The sequence below is a fragment of the Miscanthus floridulus genome, chromosome 1, assembly GCF_019320115.1.
Source record: "Miscanthus floridulus cultivar M001 chromosome 1, ASM1932011v1, whole genome shotgun sequence".
NCBI classification, from domain to species: domain Eukaryota; kingdom Viridiplantae; phylum Streptophyta; class Magnoliopsida; order Poales; family Poaceae; genus Miscanthus; species Miscanthus floridulus.
Window position 1 is genome coordinate 39,080,714 of NC_089580.1, and position 23,662 is coordinate 39,104,375.

The window sequence follows — 23,662 nt, forward strand, 5'->3', positions numbered from 1 at the left end:
AGAAAAGGGGCATGGAGCTGTAAACTACTTATCCATGTTTTAGTAGATGGGCCAAATAGTTCGAGTGGCCTGCTGTAAACTGCTTGCTGGGCCATCTAGGGTCTTACTTTTAGAGGCCCAAACCTTGGCCCAGGAATAAACCACTGCAGGATAAAGCCCACTAGGGTTCCCGGTGCACTATAAAATGCTGGATTCTTCGCTGCCCCCGCCCCGTTCTCGCACACCCCGCTCGAGCCGCCGCCGTCGCATCACGCAGCGAACCCTAGCCCTCCTCAGCGGCGGCTTGGAGCTCCCCCAGCCATGGTGAGCTCTCCGAGACCATCTCCCTCCTCAGTCACTCGTCGCCGTCGTTGCTGTCTAACCTTTGTTGTTGGTTGGTTGCCGCAGACGTTCAAGCGGAGGAATGGCGGACGCAACAAGCACGGGCGGGGCCACGTCAAGTACATCCGCTGCTCCAACTGCGCCAAATGCTGTCCCAAGGTAACCATTCCCTTCCCTTAGAGCGTGGTTGTTTGTGATGGATGAATCGAGCCGTTGTTAGCTGCAGGGAAAGTAGTACTGGTGCCTGTAGTTATAGTACTGCATGGCCTCGTTCGCCACATTGTTTAGTTGCTATAAAGGTTGATAGCTCTCACGATTACAATGCATGCAAACGATTTTTATACCTGATTTTCTTGGTTATACCTGTACTTCCGATAAATCAACTCCTAATAAGTTGCCGAAAGTCAAACTTTCTGTTGTGGATTTATTACAATTATACTTCTAGTTACATACTTGCACTGAGGTGAAACTCAGCATGTTATTCTGCTATGCACATGCATAGCTGCAACTCTGTTGTCCATTTAGCCTTATGTTTTGTCGCTTTGATTCTCTCGTAATAGAGATGTTATGAACTGTGGTTTGGTAATATTGAAACCAGATGCAATGTGCACAGGCATATTTTGACGTGCATTGCAATATTAGAGCTTAATTATGTTCTGAACTGTGCATATTGTAGAAGATATATGACATTTGGTGTACTTACAGGATAAGGCTATCAAGCGGTTCTTGGTGAGGAACATTGTTGAGCAGGCTGCGGTGAGAGATGTGCAGGAGGCTTGTGTGCATGATGGTACTGTAGACATCCTTATTTCTTGCATAATTTAGTTTAATATAATCTAATTATTGGTTATCTAGAGAAATTGTCCTTAATATGTTCATTTGCACAGGATATGTTCTTCCCAAATTGTACGCAAAGGTTCATCACTGTGTCTCATGCGCAATCCATGCACACATTGTCCGTGTCCGCTCTCGTGAGAACAGGAGGAACCGTGAGCCTCCGCAGCGCTTCAGGCGCCGGGTATAATTCTTGCACATGCTTATCTTTATAGCCATATCAATTGTATCTTATGTTTTGTCTGAACTTGATTGTTTCCTGATAACTCTATTGAAATTGTGCGACCACATACTCTTAGTGCTATGTTATTGTCGCTTTTATAGGCGTTGCATTCACTGTGTGTATGTTGCAATGGATGCGTCAACGAAAGCGTATATAAACATGTGTTGGTGCATTGCACTCTTGTACCTGTGATGACTGATTTTTAGTTCACTCATTACTTCTTGAATGCACACATTGGAATATAAATTTCACACATTTTGGCATGCCACTATTTGTCCAATTTCTACTATTTTATGTTTCTTTGGTACTTGATAAGCTATTTCTTGTGCCTTGCTTCGTGCGACATGTAAAAACTTTCTATTTTTATCTCCAGATAGAAAGTGTTCCTTGGTGTTATTGGTATGCTATTCTCGCTTTTATAGGCGTTGCATTCACTGTATATATTGCAATGGATGCGTCAACGAAAGCGTAAATAAACATTTGTTGGTGCCCTGCAGACTTGTATGTGATGACTGATTTTCTTGTTCAGTCATAACTTCTTCAAGGCACACATTTTTAATTTAATTTTCACATCTTTACATTCAGTAGTTGGTAAGATTTGTTATAACACGCCATGCTTTGTGTAGTTTCAACTCTATAAATCAATTACTTGTGACATGATACCTTGCTTTGAAAGACCACATGTGGGCTAGTATCAAATGTCTTGGGACTGAATGGTCCCTTGTTTACGATTATCACCAATTCTGTCCACCATAGCTGTTGGAGTTTGCCAGACTTGTGAATAAACATACTCAGTCCATCTTTTGCAAACAAACGTAAACTGATGGGTTCTGTTTACTTGCCTTACAGGATGACGGCCCAAGGCCAGGACAGGGTGCACCGCGCCCAGGTGGTGCCGCACCTGCAGCTGCCCCTGCAGCCGCTCCTCGTACCTAAGTTCAGGAATGCGTTTCAGGGCTTAGTTTTGTCACCTATGGGAAAATGGACTTTTCCTGTTTTGAGAAACCAATGTTACTGTATCCCCTTGATGTTAAACTTGTACAATTTGTGGTTCGACCCGTTCTCACTCTTGTCATCGATTCCTGCTGTTAAGTTGTCTTCTGACTTAATATATGTTGCCATACGAAGCTATGAAGATTCTGGTTGCTTTGTTGCAATTGCATTTAGTTTTGCATTCGATGGTCTTTGATTGTTATGTCGCATGATGCCGTCTGGGTCAATCCATTTCACATTGCTCTCCACTTAATCTTCATTTAGAAATACTACTCATCATTTTTCATTTGCTCTCCCGTTAAAACCACTTGCTCAGAGAATCAAGCGCTCTGTTCGTTTGGGCTTGTTTGATTTATAAGTCGTACTTTTTTTTTTGGTCAATGAACAATATTTTTCTCTCATATTAAATCAGCCAACAGTACTTTCAGCTATGACTTATCAGCCAAACGAGTCCAAATAGGGCGAAGATAGTGAAAGACGGTAAGATAGTGAAGCTCTACTAGATATGCCCCGTAATGTATAGAGCTCTATTACTCAGGCCGCGAAGTGCTCTAGTCGGACCAACACCGTTCCACATGTGAATTGCCCTTGCCCCTCTGTGGAGCCTGTTCCCGGACTCGAGGCTCCCCTGTGTGCAGCGGTGCAGCCTGCACGCGAAGAAACATGCGCTCCCCTCTGTACTGTGCAGCCTGCACGGGAAGAAACATGCGTTGCTGCCCAAACTCTAGACTCATGCTAACTGCAGTATGAGCAATTCCAAACGCTACAATTCTGAACACTACATGTATGGTTCATGACTGTAACTTGTCACGCTACGCTTTCTTAACATTCTATCTCGCATGACTCATTTTTGCTACAGTTCACCATAAGTATGACTTTAATTTTAATTTTTACTCGCCCGTAACAACCACAGTTTGTCAGAGATAAGACGTGACAAACTATGACACCAACCAACCAAACAAGTATTTTTTATCCCTAAATGCTAGTACATTATAATTTCACAAATCACAATTCACAAACCTACCACTTTACCATTGAGTATAATGTATAACATTAAAGGGAGAAAAAAAATGTAAGGCTTGTGCAAGTGCATGGAAGGATGGAACAGCGAGACTGAATAATAACTGGACCTCCGGCTTCATTCTTCCAATCGTTCCTCACTCTGCAAACTGATTTTAACAGGCTTATAGCTAATAAACTAAAATAGCATTGGGTTGTTTGGGTTACCGGACATTGAATCACAAGAAAGACAGTTGAATGGGGTTTGGTTCGGAGCTGATCAAGTAGCGCCATAGCGGTAGCAGTCTAGCAGAGCATTGCACTGTCAAATTTTCAATTGGCAATACTCCTACCAAACAGGCCATTGCTGTTGGCACTAAAGAGTAAAACAGAATTTACACAGTCAGGAGTATATCTTTTTCCGGGAAGAACATAAAACATCAATGACTGAAGGATCATCACTGAAGATGTATTGTACATAAGGGACGATGCATAACGAATTAAAGGATGTATGATTCCGTATATCCAAAGGGGGAAACTCAATTATTTCATGGAATTAATCTGTGAGTTTGATCCCTGCATCGCATAATCCACTCAAAAGTCGAACAGTTCAATCCTACCCGAATCTGAGCCTGTGATGCAGCTAGGCTCCGAATCACAACCTAACTAGGAATGCTTGCTGCAAGTCTGGATAGTCTCAACTGACGCAGCCAAAGCTTCTGGCGGTGGACTGGTTAGAGTGTTGATGTAGTGGCACCTACTTACGACACCGCCCTGTGCCGAGTCTCCTCTCACGGTCTCCACTGATGCAGAGTCCAAAATTGGCTGCAGCTTTGCTACGGTTTGATGAAGCGAGCTAATTTTCCAAGCACGCCTCTCAGGTTGTGTATGCCAGCTCCTGTTTTAGAGCTCACCATCATCTACATGGAGTATCAGTGTATGAGACAACAATGTATTCATCAAAAGCAAAGTGCGCATACACACACAAAAAAAGAGAAGTGAATTCAAAAGCTCACCACTGGGTTTACCACTGACTTGTTCCTCTTCAGGCTCTGCAGTTGAGTGCATAAACAATTCTATTAGGGGATTAATTAACTGAAACGTGCATATAGCAGGATAGATTGATGGGGGGAAAACCTCTTGGATTTCCATGGCACGGCGAGCAACATCTATTGGGAAAACTAAATCAGTCTTTGTCAGTACAATCTGGTATGGCGTCTTGTGCCTACAATTGCACACTTGAACATATAAATTACAGAGAAAGAAGCCACACTAGCAATAATATAGTTTTGAGAAGACGGATAGGACAATTAATTATTCTTATTTCATGACAATGATATACTTGCATCAAGGAAATAAACAAGAAAAGTGACAGTGTATTTGCAAGAAAGGCCCAATAAAGGCACCACACACCTTTCCATTAATTCTACAAGCTCATAGTCCAACGGTTTCATTCCTCGTTTAGTGTGCACAAGAAGGCACACTCTTTCTAGGCCAACTCTGGTCGAAACATATTCTTTCACCTACAATTCGCAAGACTGGTTGTAAGAACCAAGAATATCAAGTATCAACTTGATGCACAATGCAGCATTTCAAGATTCAGTCGGAGTCTAATATTCAGATTTCAGGGTACTTACAAGCTCCTCCCACGACTCCTTAACTTCGTCCTTTGCATAAGCAAAACCATATCCAGGTAAATCAACAAGACACAACTTTGATGCGAGTCGAAAGAAATTTATTGTCTACAATTAAGAATAATGCAAGCGAATGAACGAGAAGTTTAAGAGCCCAATCAATTAGAATGAAACAAGCAACACTCTGCTTGCCTCTCTGTTCTTTCCACAGTTTCATTGTGCCATACCTGAGTAAGTCCAGGCTTATCTGATGTTCGCACAACACCCCACTGCCTTGTAAGTGAATTTAGGAGTGAGGATTTACCAACATTTGATACACCTAATATTTCAGTGGGTTAACAGTTAGAGATAATTGATAAACCTAAACGACTAAAACATTTTTGTTTCCTTCAGTTACCTGCGAATGCTATCTCTGGGAGCGTTGGAGTGGGGAATGATGAAGAGATCTTTGCAGCGGCAAAGAATTCCAGCTTATTTCTGAATGCCTGTTAATTGTTTTATGTGAACAACAATTACTAACTGAAGCATGCAATCCACACAACAGGCTGCGAGATAACATTATAAACTATATGGTACCAGATATGACTGTACAATGACTTATGGCAAAAGTAGAAGGTACATTTATGGCACTGATAATATAGCATATTCCTTACACTTTCTTCTATGCGTTCACGTTCTGTGCTGGTTGAGAAGGGAACATTATCGAAAGGAGCAGAAATCTTGACATTGTAGCCAGCATTTTTTATCTCATTTAACCGCCTCCGACCTAGTAACTGCAAACAACAGTAAGAGAATGTCACACATGCAATCGAAGGGTAGAAGGTTGATGAGAGGCAAATCGTGCATACATTATCTTCCACATATGAAAGGATTGAGGAACTTGGCTGTATAGCACGAAATTTTGCATTTATTGACATTTCAGTCTCTTCTTCAGGTGTACAATTCACGAGAACCTTCTCTGCACTGGAAACTTTAAAAGGAAATTAAAAAAAGAAAAAAGGAGAAGAAACACATAAAAGCACCAGATTACATATTCAACACAAAAATTATTTCAGAGACCAATAGTTTATATGTTGATAAAAAGTGGAAACAAGTAAACACAAACTTTTAAAATTTCAGAACTCAGTAGACCAATTTTTTTTCAATTTGCTAGCTTCTCAACGCAACTAAATTATGCTGACCTTGTAAGAGGTTCCGGTGGGTATGCTGTATGCATTCTTTGGATTTCTTCATGAATTCTTTAGTTCAACATTTTTTAGAAAGAGCTGTCCTCACATCATTCAAATGCTGTACATTTATAAGGAGATTCGATATTATACAGGAACTCTCTACATTTCCTTTAGCCCGACCTTAGTACCGTTATTCAAAAACGAGAATATTTCATCTGCTACATTGAGTGATAGGAAGTAGAACAATATTTCCAGGTTAGAGAAAGAGATTCAAGAAAGTGGGCCATTTTACTGTTGAAGGGTTTAGTTGGTTGTGCACATGAAACAACAACACTAAGAAGAATATAAATACGCACAAATATAATAAGTAGTAACATTAAGCATAGTCATCTGAACAATTAAAAAGTTAAGACAGAGTTCGTACCATCCTGGATAGGAGAATCTTCAATCCGTTTGTTCGAAGTGTCATAAGGATCTAGCTTCATTCGCTTTCTCTTCTTAGGAGGAGCAGGTTCCTCAGTGTCAGGAACTACAACCTTCTTAGCAGGCTTTATTTTCTTCCCAGTCCGGTCCAGTACTCGTGTAAGACGAGGGCGAGGCTTCTCTTCTTCAGTAATAAGACCCGAGTCATCTGACTTCTTGCTATCAGCAGCTTCCTCATCCAAATCAACTTCTTTAGCACCACCCTTCTTTGTACGCCTGACTTCTTTGGTTGCATCAAACTTCTTCGCTTTGGATGCTACCGAGTTCCCAAGTTTACTCTTGACCCCTCTACTAATATCAGAAACTTTGCTGGTACTCCTTTTCCCTGAACGGTAGTCATCCTCATGCAAACTTTGAGACTTCAATCTGTTAACTTTTCCAGGAGAATCATTTCGACGGCTTATCGTGGAAGCAGTCTTTCTGGTAAACTTTGATTTGGAAGGCGAAACATTCTTGTCACTACCACCACCACCATCATCCCACGAGTCATCATCGATCTTCCTTTTCCTCCTGTCAAACCCAGACACAGCCCTCTTCATACCAACCCGGGGCACTCCCTCACTCCATCGCCTGGTCGATCCCGCGCTTACTTGGCGCCCTCTGTCTTCTTTCTTCTTGTCGCCCTTATTCCAACCAGCAACCCTGGGCCCTTTTGCTTTGTCATCTCCTCTTTCCTTGTTCTTCCTTCCAGCGGCAGTCCCACCACTGCTCCAGTTCCTCTTGCCACCAGGGGCAGGCTTAGCTTGTGTCATGGGGGTTCAGTTCAACACCAAAATTTCTTGGAAATTTTACTGCGCTAGCACCGAGGGCAGGGCCAGAACAGTGTACAATGTACACCAATATTTTTTGCAAAAAAAAAAAAAAAAATCGAAGTTAGTACGCATCAAATAGCCAAATAACTTAAGCTAGGGTTTGGGTTGTCGGTTTCGCACAGCAGGAAAGGAAGAGAAGGGGTGGCAATACCTGGTGGGAGCTCGTCGCCGGCGAAGAGACCGACGAAGGCCTCGGCACCTGGCGTAGGGGCGGCGGCGGTAGCCCACTGCCCACCCAGTCGTCGCGCAGAGGGAGCGCAAGCGGGTGAAGGTGAATGGAATCACGGATGCAGCGGACGGCGATTGGCCGTAGGCCCGTCCGGGGTTGTTCGGCCCAGGGGAGAGCAGCCGCACGGGCCTTGTGCTGGGCCGTTCTTTTCCACGCATTTTTATCTTATTATTATTTCTCTCTTTCTCTCTCTCTCTTTTTATATTTTTATTCTTCCTATTAATTTCGTATTTAGCCTCATCCTGGGACAATGCCTAGTGGAACATTTTAGTTTCAGATAAGTAAGACAATAATGATATTAACATTACATTACAAAATGAGCAAATATAGTATTTTTATATTTCATTGAGATTGAACATTTTTTCCATTGAAGCTAGAAGAGCTTTTCCCTTGAAATTAGAATAAACTAGAGAATCTTTCTTATAAAGCTATAACACTTTTCACTTGAGTTAGAAACAATTTCTTCTTCAACATGTGATAATTTTCAAGTGAACCAAGAATATTGTTGTCTTGAACATGGAACAATGGTTTGCGTGAACCAGGAATATTGTTCTACTAAAAGAAAATGATATGGATTCATTAAAAAATGTTCTAGGTGCTCCAGCAAGAACTTATTGTCGATGCGGGACCCACAGGATACCCCGCAAAGGAGAAAGAAGATCTAGTCCAACTAGGATTCTTTCCATGTAATCTTAGTAGTAGAACTATTAAGTAATCCTACCAGGAAACCTCATTGTAAACCGACTAGGACTCTGGCCTCCTGACTATATAAAGGAGGGCAGGGCTCCTGAGGCGGAGGGAGAACGATAGTACGACATAACACTTGACAATCAATCCAACGCAAAGGCTAAGGCCGACTGGACGTAAGGTTGTTACTCGATCTACGATCGAGGGCCTGAACCAGGATAAATCGGCTGTCTCTTGCGTTAACCATCGAGTTCGGCATACGCCGAAGCCCGAACATACTGCCCCGGGTACCCCCGTGGCAGGCTATCGGTGGTAAAACATCGACAGCTGGCGCGCCAGGTAGGGGCTTTCGGTGACTTTGCATCCGAGAGCTCGATGGACCTCGACAACATAATCTTCCCGACGGGATCAACTTTCATCTTCGGCTCATGGATCTGCGAGGCAGACAACAACGGCAAGCTTCAAAGTCATCTCCTCGAAGATCCAGATCATCTTAAAGAAGTTCCTATTTCAACAACTGCAACGGATCAGCTCACCAGAAGATTCGCGCAACTCATAGTATCCGATTCAAATCAGATTTCACGACCACTCGTATCCGATTCGAATTCAGGCTCCAAGGCGAAGTTTTATCCGAGTGCTTTCTGGAAGCCGAGTTCTCTTTTGGAAAGATTCCAGAGCACAACCCGAAACAACTCGGATTACCCCCAGAGTTCTCACAAGAAGTCGAGTTCTTTTCCATTTGGGCTCGACAACATGGCAAAATCCTATCAGGGACAGGTCGAAAGATCTTTCAATCCTAGATTCGGGATACCACTGACAGGAGCTCAGGAGGGTCTCGTGCTAACGATAACATCGCAGGACTGTATCATCCACTGGCCGGGTTCTGTTCCTGAGGATAGCGGAACCCAACTAGTCGGCACATCAACAACAGCTATTCTACCTTACCAAGAAGGAGACTCGATCTACGACACCGAGGCATCTACTAAAGTTATCAGCGACTCCGACAGCATGAAAACTAATGCCAATAACAGAACGACTCATGCGCGAGAAGTGCTCATGGTTCGACGACCGCGGTCACCATTAAATCCCCCGGAAGCACCCGATGTCAGATCATCAGATGAATCAGAATCCAACATATCACCTTTTGCCCAGGGCTACGACGGAGAAACAGATAGTCAGAGACAAGCTAGAGAAAGAAAAAACAAGTTGAAGCAAGGGCGTCAACACCGTGCTAGGCAGCGCAGGGAAGCTTGGATCAGATACGAGTCAGAATTGGCTGAGTACGACAAAAGAAAATCGCAACGAGAAGTCGAGGGGAGACGCACGGCGAATACACCTTACGATAAGATTCGAGAAGCATTAGAAGAACTCGGAACAACTTCACATCCCGGTGAGAAGTATGAACAGCTCCAAGACTTGCTCCGATCGACTGATCCCGAGAACACATGAAGAGAGAGCTCGATCAAGACTACCCGCCAGATCAACAACCCACAGGCAAGAAGATCAAAATCAAAGGAAATCCGCTTTCGAAAGACTTGGGCCGGGTGGAAGCCATGACGGAGGAAGTAGGAAGGAACATAATCAAGGCCACCGATTTGAACAACCAAGGAAGACTAGGAGTAGGGTACCTACCCAGACAACCTCGCGAGATTATTCCCATAAAAACGACAGTTGGCCAGAAGAAGGTGCCGAATCCGAATTCAAAGAAACCAAGACACCCGACAGATTCCCCTGTTTCGCGAACAGGCTTGCATTGGTACGATTACCTCACAAATTCAAACCGTCTAACCACTCCAAGTATGATGGCAAAACTGAACCAAGGCAATGGCTCAGAATATATTCACAATCAATTGAACTAGCCGGAGGAGACGACGATATCAAAACCCTGTTCTTTCCTATGGCACTGGAAGCCATGCCTCTCCAATGGTTCGACAAACTGAACCCAGGATCTATCAGAAATTGGGAGGATTTGCAAAGAGCTTTTTGTGAGAATTTTGCAGGAATCATCACACATCCAATCACTCATGCGGAACTAAAAGGACTCAAGCAAAAGGGAGGTGAAAGTCTCAGAAACTACTATCGACGATTCGGTGAACTACGAGCTCAAGTGCATGACATAACCGAACGAGAAGTAATTGAAGCTTTCTCTCACGGAATCATGGCTAGGTGGCAATTCCAAGACTTCTGCAAAGAAAATCCGAGAAACAATGAAGAATTCAGACGTACAGTAGAAAAGATGATTACTGCAGAAGAAAAAACACGAGAGAGGTTCCCGGACAGAAGCAACCAGGACAACTCAGACAAGCGAAATCACCGAAATAGCAGACATCCAGAAAGAAAACGTAGACCAGACAATACTGTGGCAATGGCCGACAAATCAAAGAAGTTTCCCAAACCCAGAAGATATGATGACATTGAAAACATACGTTGCCCATTGCACCCTGGCGGGAGGCACACCATCGGAAATTGCTACACTTTCAACGATCGATACACAAGAAAAGATAGTAAGGAAAACACCAAAGAGGACAATCAGAAAAGAGAAGAAGACAACCACGAGGACAAAGGATTCCAAAAACCCAGGGGAACGGTAGCAGTGATTTTCTCAGGGGCTCCGGATTGCAGAAGCAAACATCAAGAAAAACTAGCACTACGGACCATTATGACGGCAGAACCGGCTACACCAAGATACCTCAATTGGTCACAGTATCCTATCCAATTTACCAGAGAAGACCAATGGACTAGCGTGGGGAACGCAGGCCATTACCCACTGGTTCTAGATCCGACTATTGCTGGTATGACCGTCACCAAAGTACTAATCGATGGAGGAGCTGGACTCAACATCATCTTTTCAGAAACTCTAAGGAAAATGGGACTACAACTCGCCGGGATGATTACGCCAACAAGCACGCCTTTTTACGGAATAGTACCCGGCAAAGCAGCCATGCCACTCGGACAAATTACTTTGCCTGTTACCTTTGGAACTCCTTCAAACTACCGAACAGAGTTTATCAAATTTGAAGTCGCCGACTTCGATTCGTCATATCATGCAATCCTCGGACGTCCAGCACTGGCCAAATTCATGGCAATACCACATTATCCGTACCTACTGCTTAAGATGCCAGGACCCAACGGTATACTTTCTCTTCGAAGCGATTTAAAGCGCGCTTTTGACTGCGACGTTCAGGCGATCCAAATTGCAGCTAAAGCGCAAGCCGACAATGGAAGAAAAGAAATAGCCGCAATCGCTGCAGAAACAAGCCAAGAAGAATTAGAAATACCAGCTAAAAAACCCAGTATCATCGCACCACCAAAAGAAGCCGACGTCAAGCAAATCGACTTAGGCACAGGCGACACCTCCAAGACAGCAACTATCAGCGCTCACCTCTCGGCAAAATAGGAACTCGCGCTCACCAACTTTCTTCGGGACAACAAAGATATCTTCGCTTGGAAGCCAGCCGACATGCCAGGGGTCCCAAGAGAGTTGGCTGAGCACAGAATTGATGTTAACAAAAGCTCCAAACCTGTAAAACAACGGCTACGACGATTCTCACCCGACAAGAAGGCAGCAATTAAAAAGGAAATAACAAAACTGATGGCAGCCGGATTCATCAGGGAAATCCTACACCCAGATTGGCTAGCAAACCCAGTCCTTGTACAGAAGAAAAACACGGACGAGTGGCGCATGTGCGTCGATTACACAGATCTCAACAAACATTGCCCAAAAGATCCGTTCGGGCTACCACGCATTGACCAGATAGTTGACTCGACAGCAGGATCTGCGCTATTATCTTTTCTCGATTGCTATTCAGGATATCACCAGATCGCACTAAAAGAAGAAGACCAGAGCAAGACATCTTTCATCACCCCGTTCGGTGCCTACTGCTACAAGACCATGTCGTTTGGACTAAAGAACGCTGGCGCCACGTACCAAAGAGCTATCCAGACTTGCCTTGGGAATCAAATCGGTGAAAATGTGGAGGCATACGTGGACGATGTGGTGGTGAAAACAAAGAACCCAGACACTCTAATTGAAGATTTAAGGCAAACCTTCGAAAACTTAAAGAAATGGAGATGGAAATTGAACCCAAATAAATGTGTATTTGGGGTTCCCTCAGGACAACTACTCGGATTTTTGGTCAGTCAGCGCGGGATCGAAGCCAGCACCAAGCAAATTCGAGCTATAACAGAAATGGGCCCACCTAGAAGTGTCAAAGATGTGCAGAAACTAACAGGATGCATGGCGGCCCTCAACCGATTCATATCAAGACTCGGCGAAAAGGGGTTACCTTTCTTCAAACTACTAAAGAAGACAGGACAAGTTCGAGTGGACAATAGAGGCCGACGAAGCTTTCAAAAAACTTAAAGAATACCTCACTTCGTCGCCTATCCTAACACCTCCAAAGAAAGATGAAGATATGATGCTATATATTGCGGCAACTCCTACCGTAATCAGCACAGCAATAGTCATAGAAAGAGAAGAACAAGGGCGCGTGTATAAAGTGCAACGTCCCGTATACTACATCAGCGAAGTACTGTCAGAATCCAAAATCCGGTACCCGCATGTACAAAAACTACTCTACGCTCTACTCATCACCTCACGGAAGCTTCGCCACTATTTCGAAAGCCACAAGATTACCGTGGTGACGGATTTTCCACTCGGAGACATCCTACGCAATAAAGATGCCACGGGACGCATATCCAAATGGGCAGTCGAAATCGGAGCTCTTGACATCAATTTCACCCCACGGAAAGCAATAAAATCTCAAGCCCTCGCCGATTTCGTGGCCGAATGGACAGAGATTCAACAGCCTTTATCAGATACAATCCTTGACCACTGGAAGATGTACTTTGATGGTTCACTCAAACTAGGCGGGGCTGGTGCAGGTGTTCTCCTCATTTCTCCAGAAGGAAAACAACTCAAGTACGTCCTTCAGATATTATGGCAAGCTACAAATAACGAAGCAGAATATGAAGCCCTCATCCACGGGCTACGAGTCGCGATTACCCTCGGAATAAAAAGATTACTCGTATACGGCGATTCAGCAGTGGTCATCAACCAAGTCAACAAAGATTGGGACTGCACCAAAGAAAACATGGGTGCTTATTGTGCTGAAATACGGAAACTTGAAAAACACTTCCAAGGATTAGAAATTTTACACGTACTACGCGATTCTAACATTGCAGCAGATGTCCTTGCCAAGCTCGGATCAGACAGAGCAAAGGTTCCACCCGACGTATTCATAGAAGAGCTATCAGTTCCCTCTATCAAACAACCCGGTGAAACAACACAAGAAATCCAGGCTAAAGGCGTTCAGATCCTGATAATCAACACTTCATGGACCCAAGTTTTCATTGACTATATCAAAGAAAACAAATTACCAGCAGATAAGGCAGAAGCCACCCAAGTTGTTCGCAGAAGCAAAAACTACGTTCTAGTAGGAGATAAACTTTACAGAAGAGCAGCATCATCAGGAGTACTCCTAAAATGTGTCTCATTTGAAGAAGGTAAAGAGATCCTAGACGAAATACACTCAGGTTGCTGTGGAAATCATGCCGCCTCAAGGACACTGGTTGGCAAAGCATTTCGCACCGGATTCTACTGGCCAACCGCTTTGAAAGACGCAGAAGAACTTGTCAGAAAATGCAAAGGTTGCCAAATGTTTGCAAGACAAGCCCATGTACCAGCTCACAATCTTATCTGCATCCCACCTGCTTGGCCTTTTTCCTGCTGGGGGCTAGATCAAGTAGGACCCCTGAAAAAAGCAAAAGGCGGCTTCGAGTACATCTTTGTGGCAATCGACAAGTTCACCAAGTGGATTGAATACAAACCACTCGCGAAATACAGCGCAACCAAAGCAGTCGAGTTCATCCAAGACATTATGCACCGCTTCGGCATGCCCAATCGAATCATCACAGATCTAGGCTCCCCCTTCACAGCTACAGAGTTCAGGAGCTGGGCACAAGACTATGGTTTCAGTATAGACTATGCGTCTGTTGCACATCCAGAAGCCAACGGACAAGTAGAAAGGGCTAATGGACTCATACTAGCCGGATTAAAACCAAGGTTATACGAAGAACTAGTGGACTATGGGTCCAAATGGATTGAAGAATTACCGAAAGTAGTATGGGGGCTACGAACTCAAATAAGCAGAGCAACAGGCCACTCACCCTTCTTCCTAGTTTACGGGTCAGAGGCCGTACTACCCGCCGACTTGATCTGGACATCCCCAAAAATAGAACAATACGATGAAGGAGAAGCAGAACACACAAGAAGATTAGAACTCGACAGCTCAGAAGAAGTCAGAGTAAACGCTACCCTCCAATCAGCCAGATACCTACAAGGTTTAAGACGGCATTACAACAAGAGTACCCAACCTCGATCACTACAAGTCGGAGACTTGGTACTAAGAAGGATACAGAAGACTGACGGACGACATAAGCTACTCAGTCCATGGGAAGGTCCCTTCATTGTCACAAAAGTCACCAGACCAGGCACATACAAGTTAATAACCGAAGATGGAAAAGAAGTCAGCAATACATGGCACATCAGCCAGCTAAGAAGATTCTACGCGTAAAAACAACTCAAGAAAAAACAGATATGCAAGCCACAAGGGACCAACGTTCACAATCGACGAAAAGCAATACTCTTCAGCAACATATGTAGTAGTTTATACTCATGATCAATAAAGATGACATTCGTCCACAGCATGTCTTGTCATGACTTTCAACGAGTTGTTTTCACGAAACAAAAAGCAAAATGGCTGAAAACATGCCTGAGCATCCCGGCCGAGAGCAAAATAGCTGAAAAAACGCTTGAGCCCGCCGATGAGGGTAGCTAAAAGCTAACACCCGAAACAAAAAGCAAAATGGCTGAAAACATGCCTGAGCATCCCGGCCGAGAGCAAAATAGCTGAAAAAACGCTTGAGCCCGCCGATGAGGGTAGCTAAAAGCTAACACCTGAAACAAAAAGCAAAATGGCTGAAAACATGCCTGAGCATCCCGGCCGAGAGCAAAATAGCTGAAAAAAACGCTTGAGCCCGCCGATGAGGGTAGCTAAAAGCTAACACCCGAAACAAAAAGCAAAATGGCTGAAAACATGCCTGAGCATCCCGGCCGAGAGCAAAATAGCTGAAAAAACGCTTGAGCCCGCCGATGAGGGTAGCTAAAAGCTAACACCCGAAACAAAAAGCAAAATGGCTGAAAACATGCCTGAGCGTCCCGGCCGAGAGCAAAATAGCTGAAAAAACGCTTGAGCCCGCCGATGAGGGTAGCTGAAAGCTAACACCCGAAACAAAAAGCAAAACGGCTGAAAACATGCCTGAGCATCCCGGCCGAGAGCAAAATAGCTGAAAAGATGCTTGAGCCCGCCGATGAGGGTAGCTAAAAGCTAACACCCGAAACAAGTCGACCGAAATTTAACTTCAAAAGACCCTCCAGCACTTCGTTCCGAAAAGCAAGAGGCTCGGGGGCTACATCCAGATAGGAATAGGAATACTTTTTTCTTCAGAAAAGCACGAGCGCCACTCAAGAAAGCACTCGGATGCCGAAGTTTGTCAAGGCAACATTCTATACCGAGTCGTTTCACATAGCGCAGGCGAAAGGTTGTTAACGCAAAGCACTCGACGGATCACAAGGGAGAAAGAAAAGAAAAGTACTCGACAAATCGAGGGGCCTCGTCAGAATAACGCACAGAGTTGTTTTACGGAGCAGAGACGGGAACAGGACAAGGTACTCAGCCAGTCAAATAACTTCAACCGCACCCAGGCAAAGAATACATCAACAAAAATAAAGAATCTTCATTTAAAAAGGAGTGTAATATTACAAGAGGATGCTCAATCGAGTCAGGCATTGTCATCAGAAAGGGAAATATCAATATTTAGACTATCTACAACCCTACTGGCTAGATCTTCGACCTCAGGCTCCATCCTTTCAACGGCGTCAAGATATTCTTGGCTATCAGCTTCTTCTGCTATCTTGGAGAGAGGCGCCTCTGGAGCAAGGACCCGGACCTGGGCCAGCACATTCTTGGTACATACTTGGGCACACCTCTTCGCGAACTCTTGGAAACGAGTCGGAATCCGGGGAATGAACTGCGCCCAAGATTGCCCGTCATCCGCCGGAGTCCGAAGGACATCGGCTACTGAACGAAAAGATTTCCACAAAGCATTCCAATTCTCAGTAGCCGTCGCCAGCTTCCCGGTACAAGTTTTCAATAGTTTTTTGGGCCTGCACAAGATCTCTGTCAGCTCCGCGCCTAATCAGCCTAGCAAGGGCGAGTTCTTCCTCAGCATGAGTAATTACCTCCTCAGCTTTATTGTGACTAGAACGGACAAGAGCCTTCATTTCATCGATACTCTCCGAGAGCTTCTGCTTCTCAACTCGGAGAGCTAGACAGGACACCCAAGAACAAGTCAGCGGGAAAACAAGTCAAAATACAAGAAGAAACAGGCAGAACCCGCGGCACCTTTGCATTCATTCTTCGCAGACTCCACCGCAGCATCTCTCTGCTTCTCCGTCTCCACTACCCGGGCGCGAAGGGTCTTCTCCTCTTTCTGGTGCACTTGACGCTCCGTCTCCAACTCAGCCCGGAGGAGGTCAAGATCGGCTTTCAGAGCGTCCACCTCCGAAGACAACTTCCTCTCATTCTCAGATGAGAAGAAGAAGCCAGAATGATCGCGAGAGAAAGACTGAGCAAAAAGAGGCAAAGAGAAACAAGACGTAAGGATAGAAGAGAAACAAAGCATGCAAAAAAGAAGTAGCAATAAAACCTACCTGGAGCTTTTCACCAAAAGAAGACGCAAGGGTCGACAAGCTCCCCTAGGCTGCGGTCAGCTCCGATAACCGATGAGTGGCATCGAACTGTTGCACCACGTCACCGGAAATCGAGGGGCCGCCGGAAGCAAGAGAAGGGGAAGGAGAGGCCGGCTGGGGCGAAGAAGGAGCGACCAAGGCAACCTCCAGAGAAGCCGGAGCCAAATCCTCAGAAGGACCCGGCGCGACGGCCACAGTCACCTCCGGAACGGCCAAGTTCGCAACTCCGCCAGGTAGCTCTGAAGCCCCCGCGGCGACTTCATCAACAGAATGTTGTGAGTCCCGAGGCTCGGAACTCGTGGGTACGGCAGGAGGCAGAGAAGAAGTCGATAAAGAAATGAGAGAAGACGAAACACTGAAAGATGATAAAAGGAAGCACCATTAAGAACCAGAGGAAGGAAGATAAAAGCCAAAAAGATAAAGCTAGAATCTACTCACCCAACCACTTTCTTCTTCGCGAAGCCAAGAGAAGGCCTCGCAGGGGGAACCACGACGGCGAAGACGTCCCCGCCACCCGGCGACGGGAGCGGGATAGCCGACAACGGGGCCGCGGAAGAAGCCGGGACTGGAGCCGTAGAAGAACTCCGCACCGGAGGAGCGGTAGAACTCGGGACAGAGGCAACCAAAGAACTCGACACCGGAGCTTCAGAAGAAGTCGGCGCGGGAGCCTCGGAAGAACTCACACCCGACCTCCGATTACTTCAAAAAGTTCAAAACTAAAATTCAAAACAAAGAGGAGAAATTCAGTGCAACAAGAACATGAAAAACAACTCACCGCCGCATGATGAGGGGGACTTCATCATCCTCTTCTTCCTCAGCCAACGAAACCAGAGCACCTGCTGAAAAGGAGATGAAAAGTACTCGGTTCAAGAGAGAAACAGGAAAATAAAAGAACAAAGAGTATTAAATGTGCTCACCTAAGAGCATGCTAGCAACAACTGGAGTACCTGAGGGAGTACTTGGTTTGCGAGGCTTCTTGGAGACAGGCAAGCCAGATGAAGACCCGTCCATTCGCCCCCTCTTCGGGACACTGCGAGGACCGCGAGGGACTAGACGAGGAACATATTCTTCATATACATCAACAAATCCGGAAGAAACCCCAGGAAGGGCTGTAAAGGTTCGAGACTTACTAATTGCAGAAGTACCAGCTAGGCGATCCCCAGTCTCCGCCACGGCAGGGAGAACATCAAGGGGGATCGGATCGACAAAGTTCCGCCCAAGCTCCTGCGAAAAAGATAAAACACCGAGACAAGGAAAAGCTAAGCAAGAGCGGATGCAGCAAGAATACATAAAGAACTCAAACAAAAAGATAGACAACTCACAGCTGGGGGCGGGTTGATGGCCGAGAACTCAGAGATGGCAGGAGGAATGACGCTCACTCCTTTCAGCATCTTCTGAAGGCGCTCGAGTACCTCCTCACCGGTCAGCTCAAGAGCTGGGACCATGCGCGAAGGATCCTCGGCCCCAGAATACTCAAAGCCGAGATGTTCCCGCTCTTTCAGGGGCTGAACCCGGCGACGAAGGAAACTTGAAACAATACCAAAGCCGGTCAAACCCTGCTGTTTCAGCATGCTAATCCTATCAAGGAGTGGCTGGATCGCTTGAATCTCAGCAGGTGACTCAAGCTTCTTGTCCCATCGGTCATTCACCACAGGACCGGATCCGGAGTGAACGACAAGAGAAGGGATCAAATTGGCAGCGTAAAACCACTCGGCACGCCAATCTTTGACAGAATCGACCAGGTCGTAATCAAAAAACTTGATTTTGAGACCCTGGCGAAACTGAATCCCGCAACCGCCGAGGGCACTGGTTTCCTCACGGCGGGGTTGAGGTTTCAGGCGAAAGAAAAAGCGAAAAAGAGAGAGAGAAGGAGGGATCCCAAGGAAGGCTTCACAAAGATGAACAAAAACAGAAAGATGGAGAACGGCATTGGGGGTTAGATGGTTCAGACTAACCCCGAAATAGCCAAGAAACTGATGAAGGAAGGCGGAAGCAGGAAGACAAAGTCCAGCGCGGACAAAAGAAACAAAAAGGACAATCTCACCAGGACCCGGGGCCGGAACCCGATGCTCGCCCGGAACTCTCCATTCAGCGATGACTTTGCTTTGGATCAAGCCATCACTAACGAGCTCGCGCAGCTGGTCTTCGCTGGTTGTTGGAGCAGGCCAAACCTTCTGAGCTGCCCTCATGGCCACGAACTCCTGGTTTTCAATCAAAGACAGGGATGACTCCTCGTCCACGAAGGTCGCCTGAGACTTGCTTGCGGTCTTCTTCTTTCCCATGAACTGGCGGGAGCAAAAAAGGCGCTAAGGAGGACGAAGCTAGAATGATGGCGCTCGGGCAATGGCGACAATGACGGCGGCGGGTTTCTGAGAACTAGGGTTTAAAGGCAAGAGCTGGGCGACAAGGGAAAGGAAGATAAAAGGTCTTTAAATAGATTTCTCAGTGATACAAACGGCCCATAAGGCCCGTTAAAGCACAGCGTGGAAACGCAACGGTCCATTTACCGACGCAGCTAAAACGACGGAGGGCACGAATCCACACAACGGTACAAACCAACGGGCAGATTTCAGACTTATCCGCACAGCACCACAGCAGGGTTATCAGATAACTACAAGAACAACTCGTTGAACCAAGAAGAAAGAAAGGGCTACCTCATGAGGGACAAAAGAACCCGGTTATGTAAGAAAGAACTCGGTAGTCTCATGAACGACAGGGATCACAACAGAAAAGTCAAAGACAACTAAGAAGACAAGATTCGTTACATTACAAGCGACTTCAAAAATAGAGGATTACAAATCTTACAAGACCCAACGAACTCGGCACCACGAAAAGCAAAGTAGCAAAGAGGAACACGGACACGACTAAGCTCTGGAACGACTACGTGTCCCAAATTGCTACTCGGAAGGACAGACCGCCATCAGCTACACTGTTTTCTTCAAAGGACGGACGCAGTGCATCCAAGGCGGAAATCGGCAGCACGGCAGGGCAACATGGAGCAGAGAAGGCCGGCGGGCATCTGTCTACCCAAGACCGATGTGATGCTGGATATGGTGTTGATCTGCGCCGGACGGTCTCAAGACAGGCGACGAGGATCAACCCAGAACTGCCGGATGAAGGAACGAAGCCCACATCACAAGACTTCCTCCAACTACCACCACGTACATCCTGGCACAATGCTGTCGCGGGACTAGCCTACCTCTAATCCCTATCACAAGACTTCCTCCAGCTACGACAAGACACACAGGAACTACAAAATACGCCCGGGGGCTGCTCTACTTCACAAACTACCATATTCACAACCGCGAAGGTTTCAACAGAATGTCCAATGGATGAAAACAAGCACCCCGAGACAGTATTTATAGGCCAAAGGATCGGCGCACATGGACCAGGAGTACCAACGAAATAAGCCTAACAAAGGACACAGCGAAAAGACAGGACTCAATAATGGATGGCTCAGGCGAGAAGAAACAGTACTCGAAGACGGGCATATTCGAAAGAATATACCAGCACAGTACAACCCGTGAACAAAAGGCATTTACACTCAACCACCACCACACAACTACATCTGACAACAGCAGACTATCAAAAGAATACGCCAAGACCTCGCATCCGAGTTCTTCCTGAACAAAACAACACGGATATACGCTCGGGGGCTCGGCCAACATCATAGCTTAATCAACACTAAGCTAGGGAGCTCGGCCTTCATTTTCAACCACTCCCGGAGGCTCGGAACCAAAGACAAAGGACCAAGAATACAAGACACATCAAGACTCTTCATCCAACCTCTTTTCTAAAAGAGAAGAACTCGGAGAAAGCAGGATACATAACCACAGAATTTTTTGAAGACAAGAATCTGGACCCTCCAACTTTTGCAAAGCAAAAGCAAGAGGCTCGGGGGCTACACTCAGTGAGTGCAATTTTTACGAAAAATTGCACCCAACCAAAAAGAACCCGGACATAAGCTCGGAGGCTGCATGCCGCGTAACTACTCGGATGATGAAATAATCCAAGTCTCGGAAACTACTTCAGAACACAAATTTTAAAGCAACATAAAGGATCAAGACCCTCCAACTTTTTGTTCCAAATAGCAAGAGGCTCGGGGGCTACACTCAGTGAGTGCACTTTTTCTTCGAAAAAGCGCACGTCACCAAAAGACTTACTCAACGCAGACCACTTCAAGACATTACGACAAAAAGAACCCGGAACGAGCCATATTCGAGTTCTTTTTCATAAAACTTCAACGAACAATCAGAGCAACTTCAAGACAAGATCCTCCAGCTCCTTGTTCCAATTAGCAAGAGGCTCGGGGGCTACAACCAGATGGATGTACTTTTTTCAAAAAAGCACTCACCACTCGAAGATCCCAAGAAGCGCTACAAGGTTTCACTCCAGAAAGCACTCGGATGACATTTTGTTCCTACTCAACAAGACTTGAAAGAGCAAAGCGAGACTTTCAGAGCTCAACCATGAAGTGCTCGGGGGCTTGTCGATGCGGGACCCACAGGATACCCCGCAAAGGAGAAAGAAGATCTAGTCCAACTAGGATTCTTTCCATGTAATCTTAGTAGTAGAACTATTAAGTAATCCTACCAGGAAACCTCATTGTAAACCGACTAGGACTCTAGCCTCCTGACTATATAAAGGAGGGCAGGGCTCCTGAGGCGGAGGGAGAACGATAGTATGACATAACACTTGACAATCAATCCAACGCAAAGGCTAAGGCCGACTGGACGTAAGGTTGTTACTCGATCTACGATCGAGGGCCTGAACCAGGATAAATCGGCTGTCTCTTGCGTTAACCATCGAGTTCGGCATACGCCGAAGCCCGAACATACTGCCCCGGGTACCCCCGTGGTAGGCTATCGGTGGTAAAACATCGACACTTATGAAGAGTATAAACACATAAATCTCTCATGGAAAATAGAGTCTTCCTAACCCTCTCTTTGCATTTCGCAATTTACTTTCTGAGGATTGTGGAGTAGGGTTAAACCTAGGTTGCAAAACTCTTTTGCGTGTTGAAATGCTCACACTTCGTAAAGCTTATTAGGTGTATATAGGTTAATTTGGCTAAGTGGTTTATCGTATGCTGCCAAAAATTTGCAAAAGCCCTATTAAAATCACCCCTAGTGGGTGTCTTATCCTTTTCAAAGAGAGTGGAAAACAATAATAGTAAAGAATACTGTAGACCTACATGTGGGACCTTAGCAAAAGTTAGGCCGAGCCAAGCCTGAAAAAGCCTAGTTGAATAAAGACTAGATTTTCTGCCTAGATATGTCCATTTGGGCAACTTTGGACTATGCATGTGACTTTTTAGTGTGAAAATAAATGAAATCTATGTTTTAGGCAGAACTCAGATGGAGCCATTTTTTTTTCTAGGCAACGATACATCTGTCCAGCCCCATCAAATAAGGCTCACAGATTGTGAAGCCACTAAACAGCGAATGTTCGCAGCGTAGATCGAGCCTAGGTGAGGGCCTATTGGCCACTTCCGCCGCCGCCCGCCATGACCGGGGCTCGCCGGACTTCGAGCTTCCCGTGGCCGGCTATCACCGAAGCTCTCTCACTCCCTTCTCTTCCTTCCCTTGTCTTCCCCACGAACCCTAGAAGCTCATACCGAGCTTAGCCGCGCCTGCCATGGTCGGATTTCGCTGGAACGCCGTCGGGCCCTCGTCGCCGTCCGCCATGCACACCGCCGCTCTAGTTACAGCTCGGTGGGGGTTAAACCCTAGGCACCTTTAGGTGCGGCTCGTCGTGAGGAGCACGCCGGTGCCCTCGGTTTCGTCGGATTCCTCGCCGACGGCGAGAAATCACCGACCATCTGCCTCCCCTGCCTCTGTTTTCGCTGCCAGGTTGGGGAAAGGCATGACAGGCGGGGCCCGCGAAGAGAGGGAGGGGATGACAGGTGGCCCCAACCTGACCGTGAGAGGGAAAGGCCTGACAGGCGGGGTCGTGGCGGGTTTACTATGCAAAAACCGAGGCGCGAGGGCCAATTTTAAACAGTTTTGAGAGTTGAGGGACTGGCGTGTCTGGTTTTTGAGTTAGAGGACTAGAACAAAACTGCAGCCATAGTTGGAGGACAAAAAATGGACTTTTTCCAAAGCTATACTAGTTATACTCATAACTTTTATATATAACTTGTGGAACAAATTTCAACGTATAACTTATACACATGACTTCAACGTATACATTTAACGTGACAAAGTTACGCACATAACTTATACATATAACTTACTACATGATAAAGTTATACGCATAACTTTTATATATAATATTTTCTAGAACAAATTTATCAACATAATTGGTTACAAAGTTACAAAAATTATACACAAACTTTTATGTATAACTTGTTCGTATAACTTAGATATATAACTTGATGAATGACTTTGATGCAAAGTTGGATGTATAAGTTATATTCAAAAACTTAGATGTACAAATTAATAGCGTAACATAGTAGAAATGTAAA

General features: G+C 45.6%; 3 protein-coding genes across 10 annotated transcripts; 1 reads left to right on the forward strand and 2 right to left on the reverse strand.

Moving 5' to 3' along the window:
- The first annotated feature begins 200 nt into the window (after positions 1 to 200).
- On the forward strand, positions 201 to 2,523 carry LOC136479848 (small ribosomal subunit protein eS26-like). Its single transcript, XM_066477583.1, has 5 exons — positions 201 to 303; positions 388 to 480; positions 1,027 to 1,111; positions 1,209 to 1,339; positions 2,228 to 2,523. Exons 1-5 carry the CDS (start codon positions 301 to 303, stop codon positions 2,312 to 2,314), a joined length of 399 nt encoding a protein of 132 aa, XP_066333680.1. The 5' UTR covers positions 201 to 300; the 3' UTR covers positions 2,315 to 2,523.
- Positions 2,524 to 3,790: 1,267 nt separating this feature from the next.
- Positions 3,791 to 7,755, reverse strand: LOC136479857 (uncharacterized). The gene is made up of 11 exons (XM_066477587.1): positions 7,620 to 7,755; positions 6,598 to 7,447; positions 5,853 to 5,974; positions 5,658 to 5,777; positions 5,402 to 5,489; positions 5,232 to 5,323; positions 5,008 to 5,112; positions 4,784 to 4,893; positions 4,508 to 4,595; positions 4,387 to 4,422; positions 3,791 to 4,290 (listed from the first exon to the last, which is right to left on the reverse strand). The coding sequence occupies exons 2-11, from the start codon at positions 7,406 to 7,408 to the stop codon at positions 4,207 to 4,209; spliced, it is 1,656 nt and encodes a 551-aa protein (XP_066333684.1). The 5' UTR covers positions 7,409 to 7,447; positions 7,620 to 7,755; the 3' UTR covers positions 3,791 to 4,206.
- Positions 7,756 to 16,152: 8,397 nt separating this feature from the next.
- LOC136488889 (uncharacterized) lies at positions 16,153 to 21,813 on the reverse strand. 8 transcript variants are annotated; one of them, XM_066486004.1, is made up of 9 exons: positions 18,519 to 21,813; positions 18,327 to 18,420; positions 18,144 to 18,245; positions 17,972 to 18,032; positions 17,635 to 17,895; positions 17,158 to 17,551; positions 16,850 to 17,072; positions 16,687 to 16,772; positions 16,153 to 16,611 (listed from the first exon to the last, which is right to left on the reverse strand). In XM_066486004.1, the coding sequence occupies exons 1-6, from the start codon at positions 19,476 to 19,478 to the stop codon at positions 17,203 to 17,205; spliced, it is 1,827 nt and encodes a 608-aa protein (XP_066342101.1). In that variant the 5' UTR covers positions 19,479 to 21,813; the 3' UTR covers positions 16,153 to 16,611; positions 16,687 to 16,772; positions 16,850 to 17,072; positions 17,158 to 17,202. The 8 variants fall into 8 exon arrangements, with proteins under 8 accessions (XP_066342101.1, XP_066342052.1, XP_066342009.1 ...); XM_066485955.1 differs by having other exon boundaries at positions 17,972 to 18,035; XM_066485912.1 differs by having other exon boundaries at positions 17,972 to 18,035; positions 18,114 to 18,245.
- Positions 21,814 to 23,662: the final 1,849 nt, after the last annotated feature.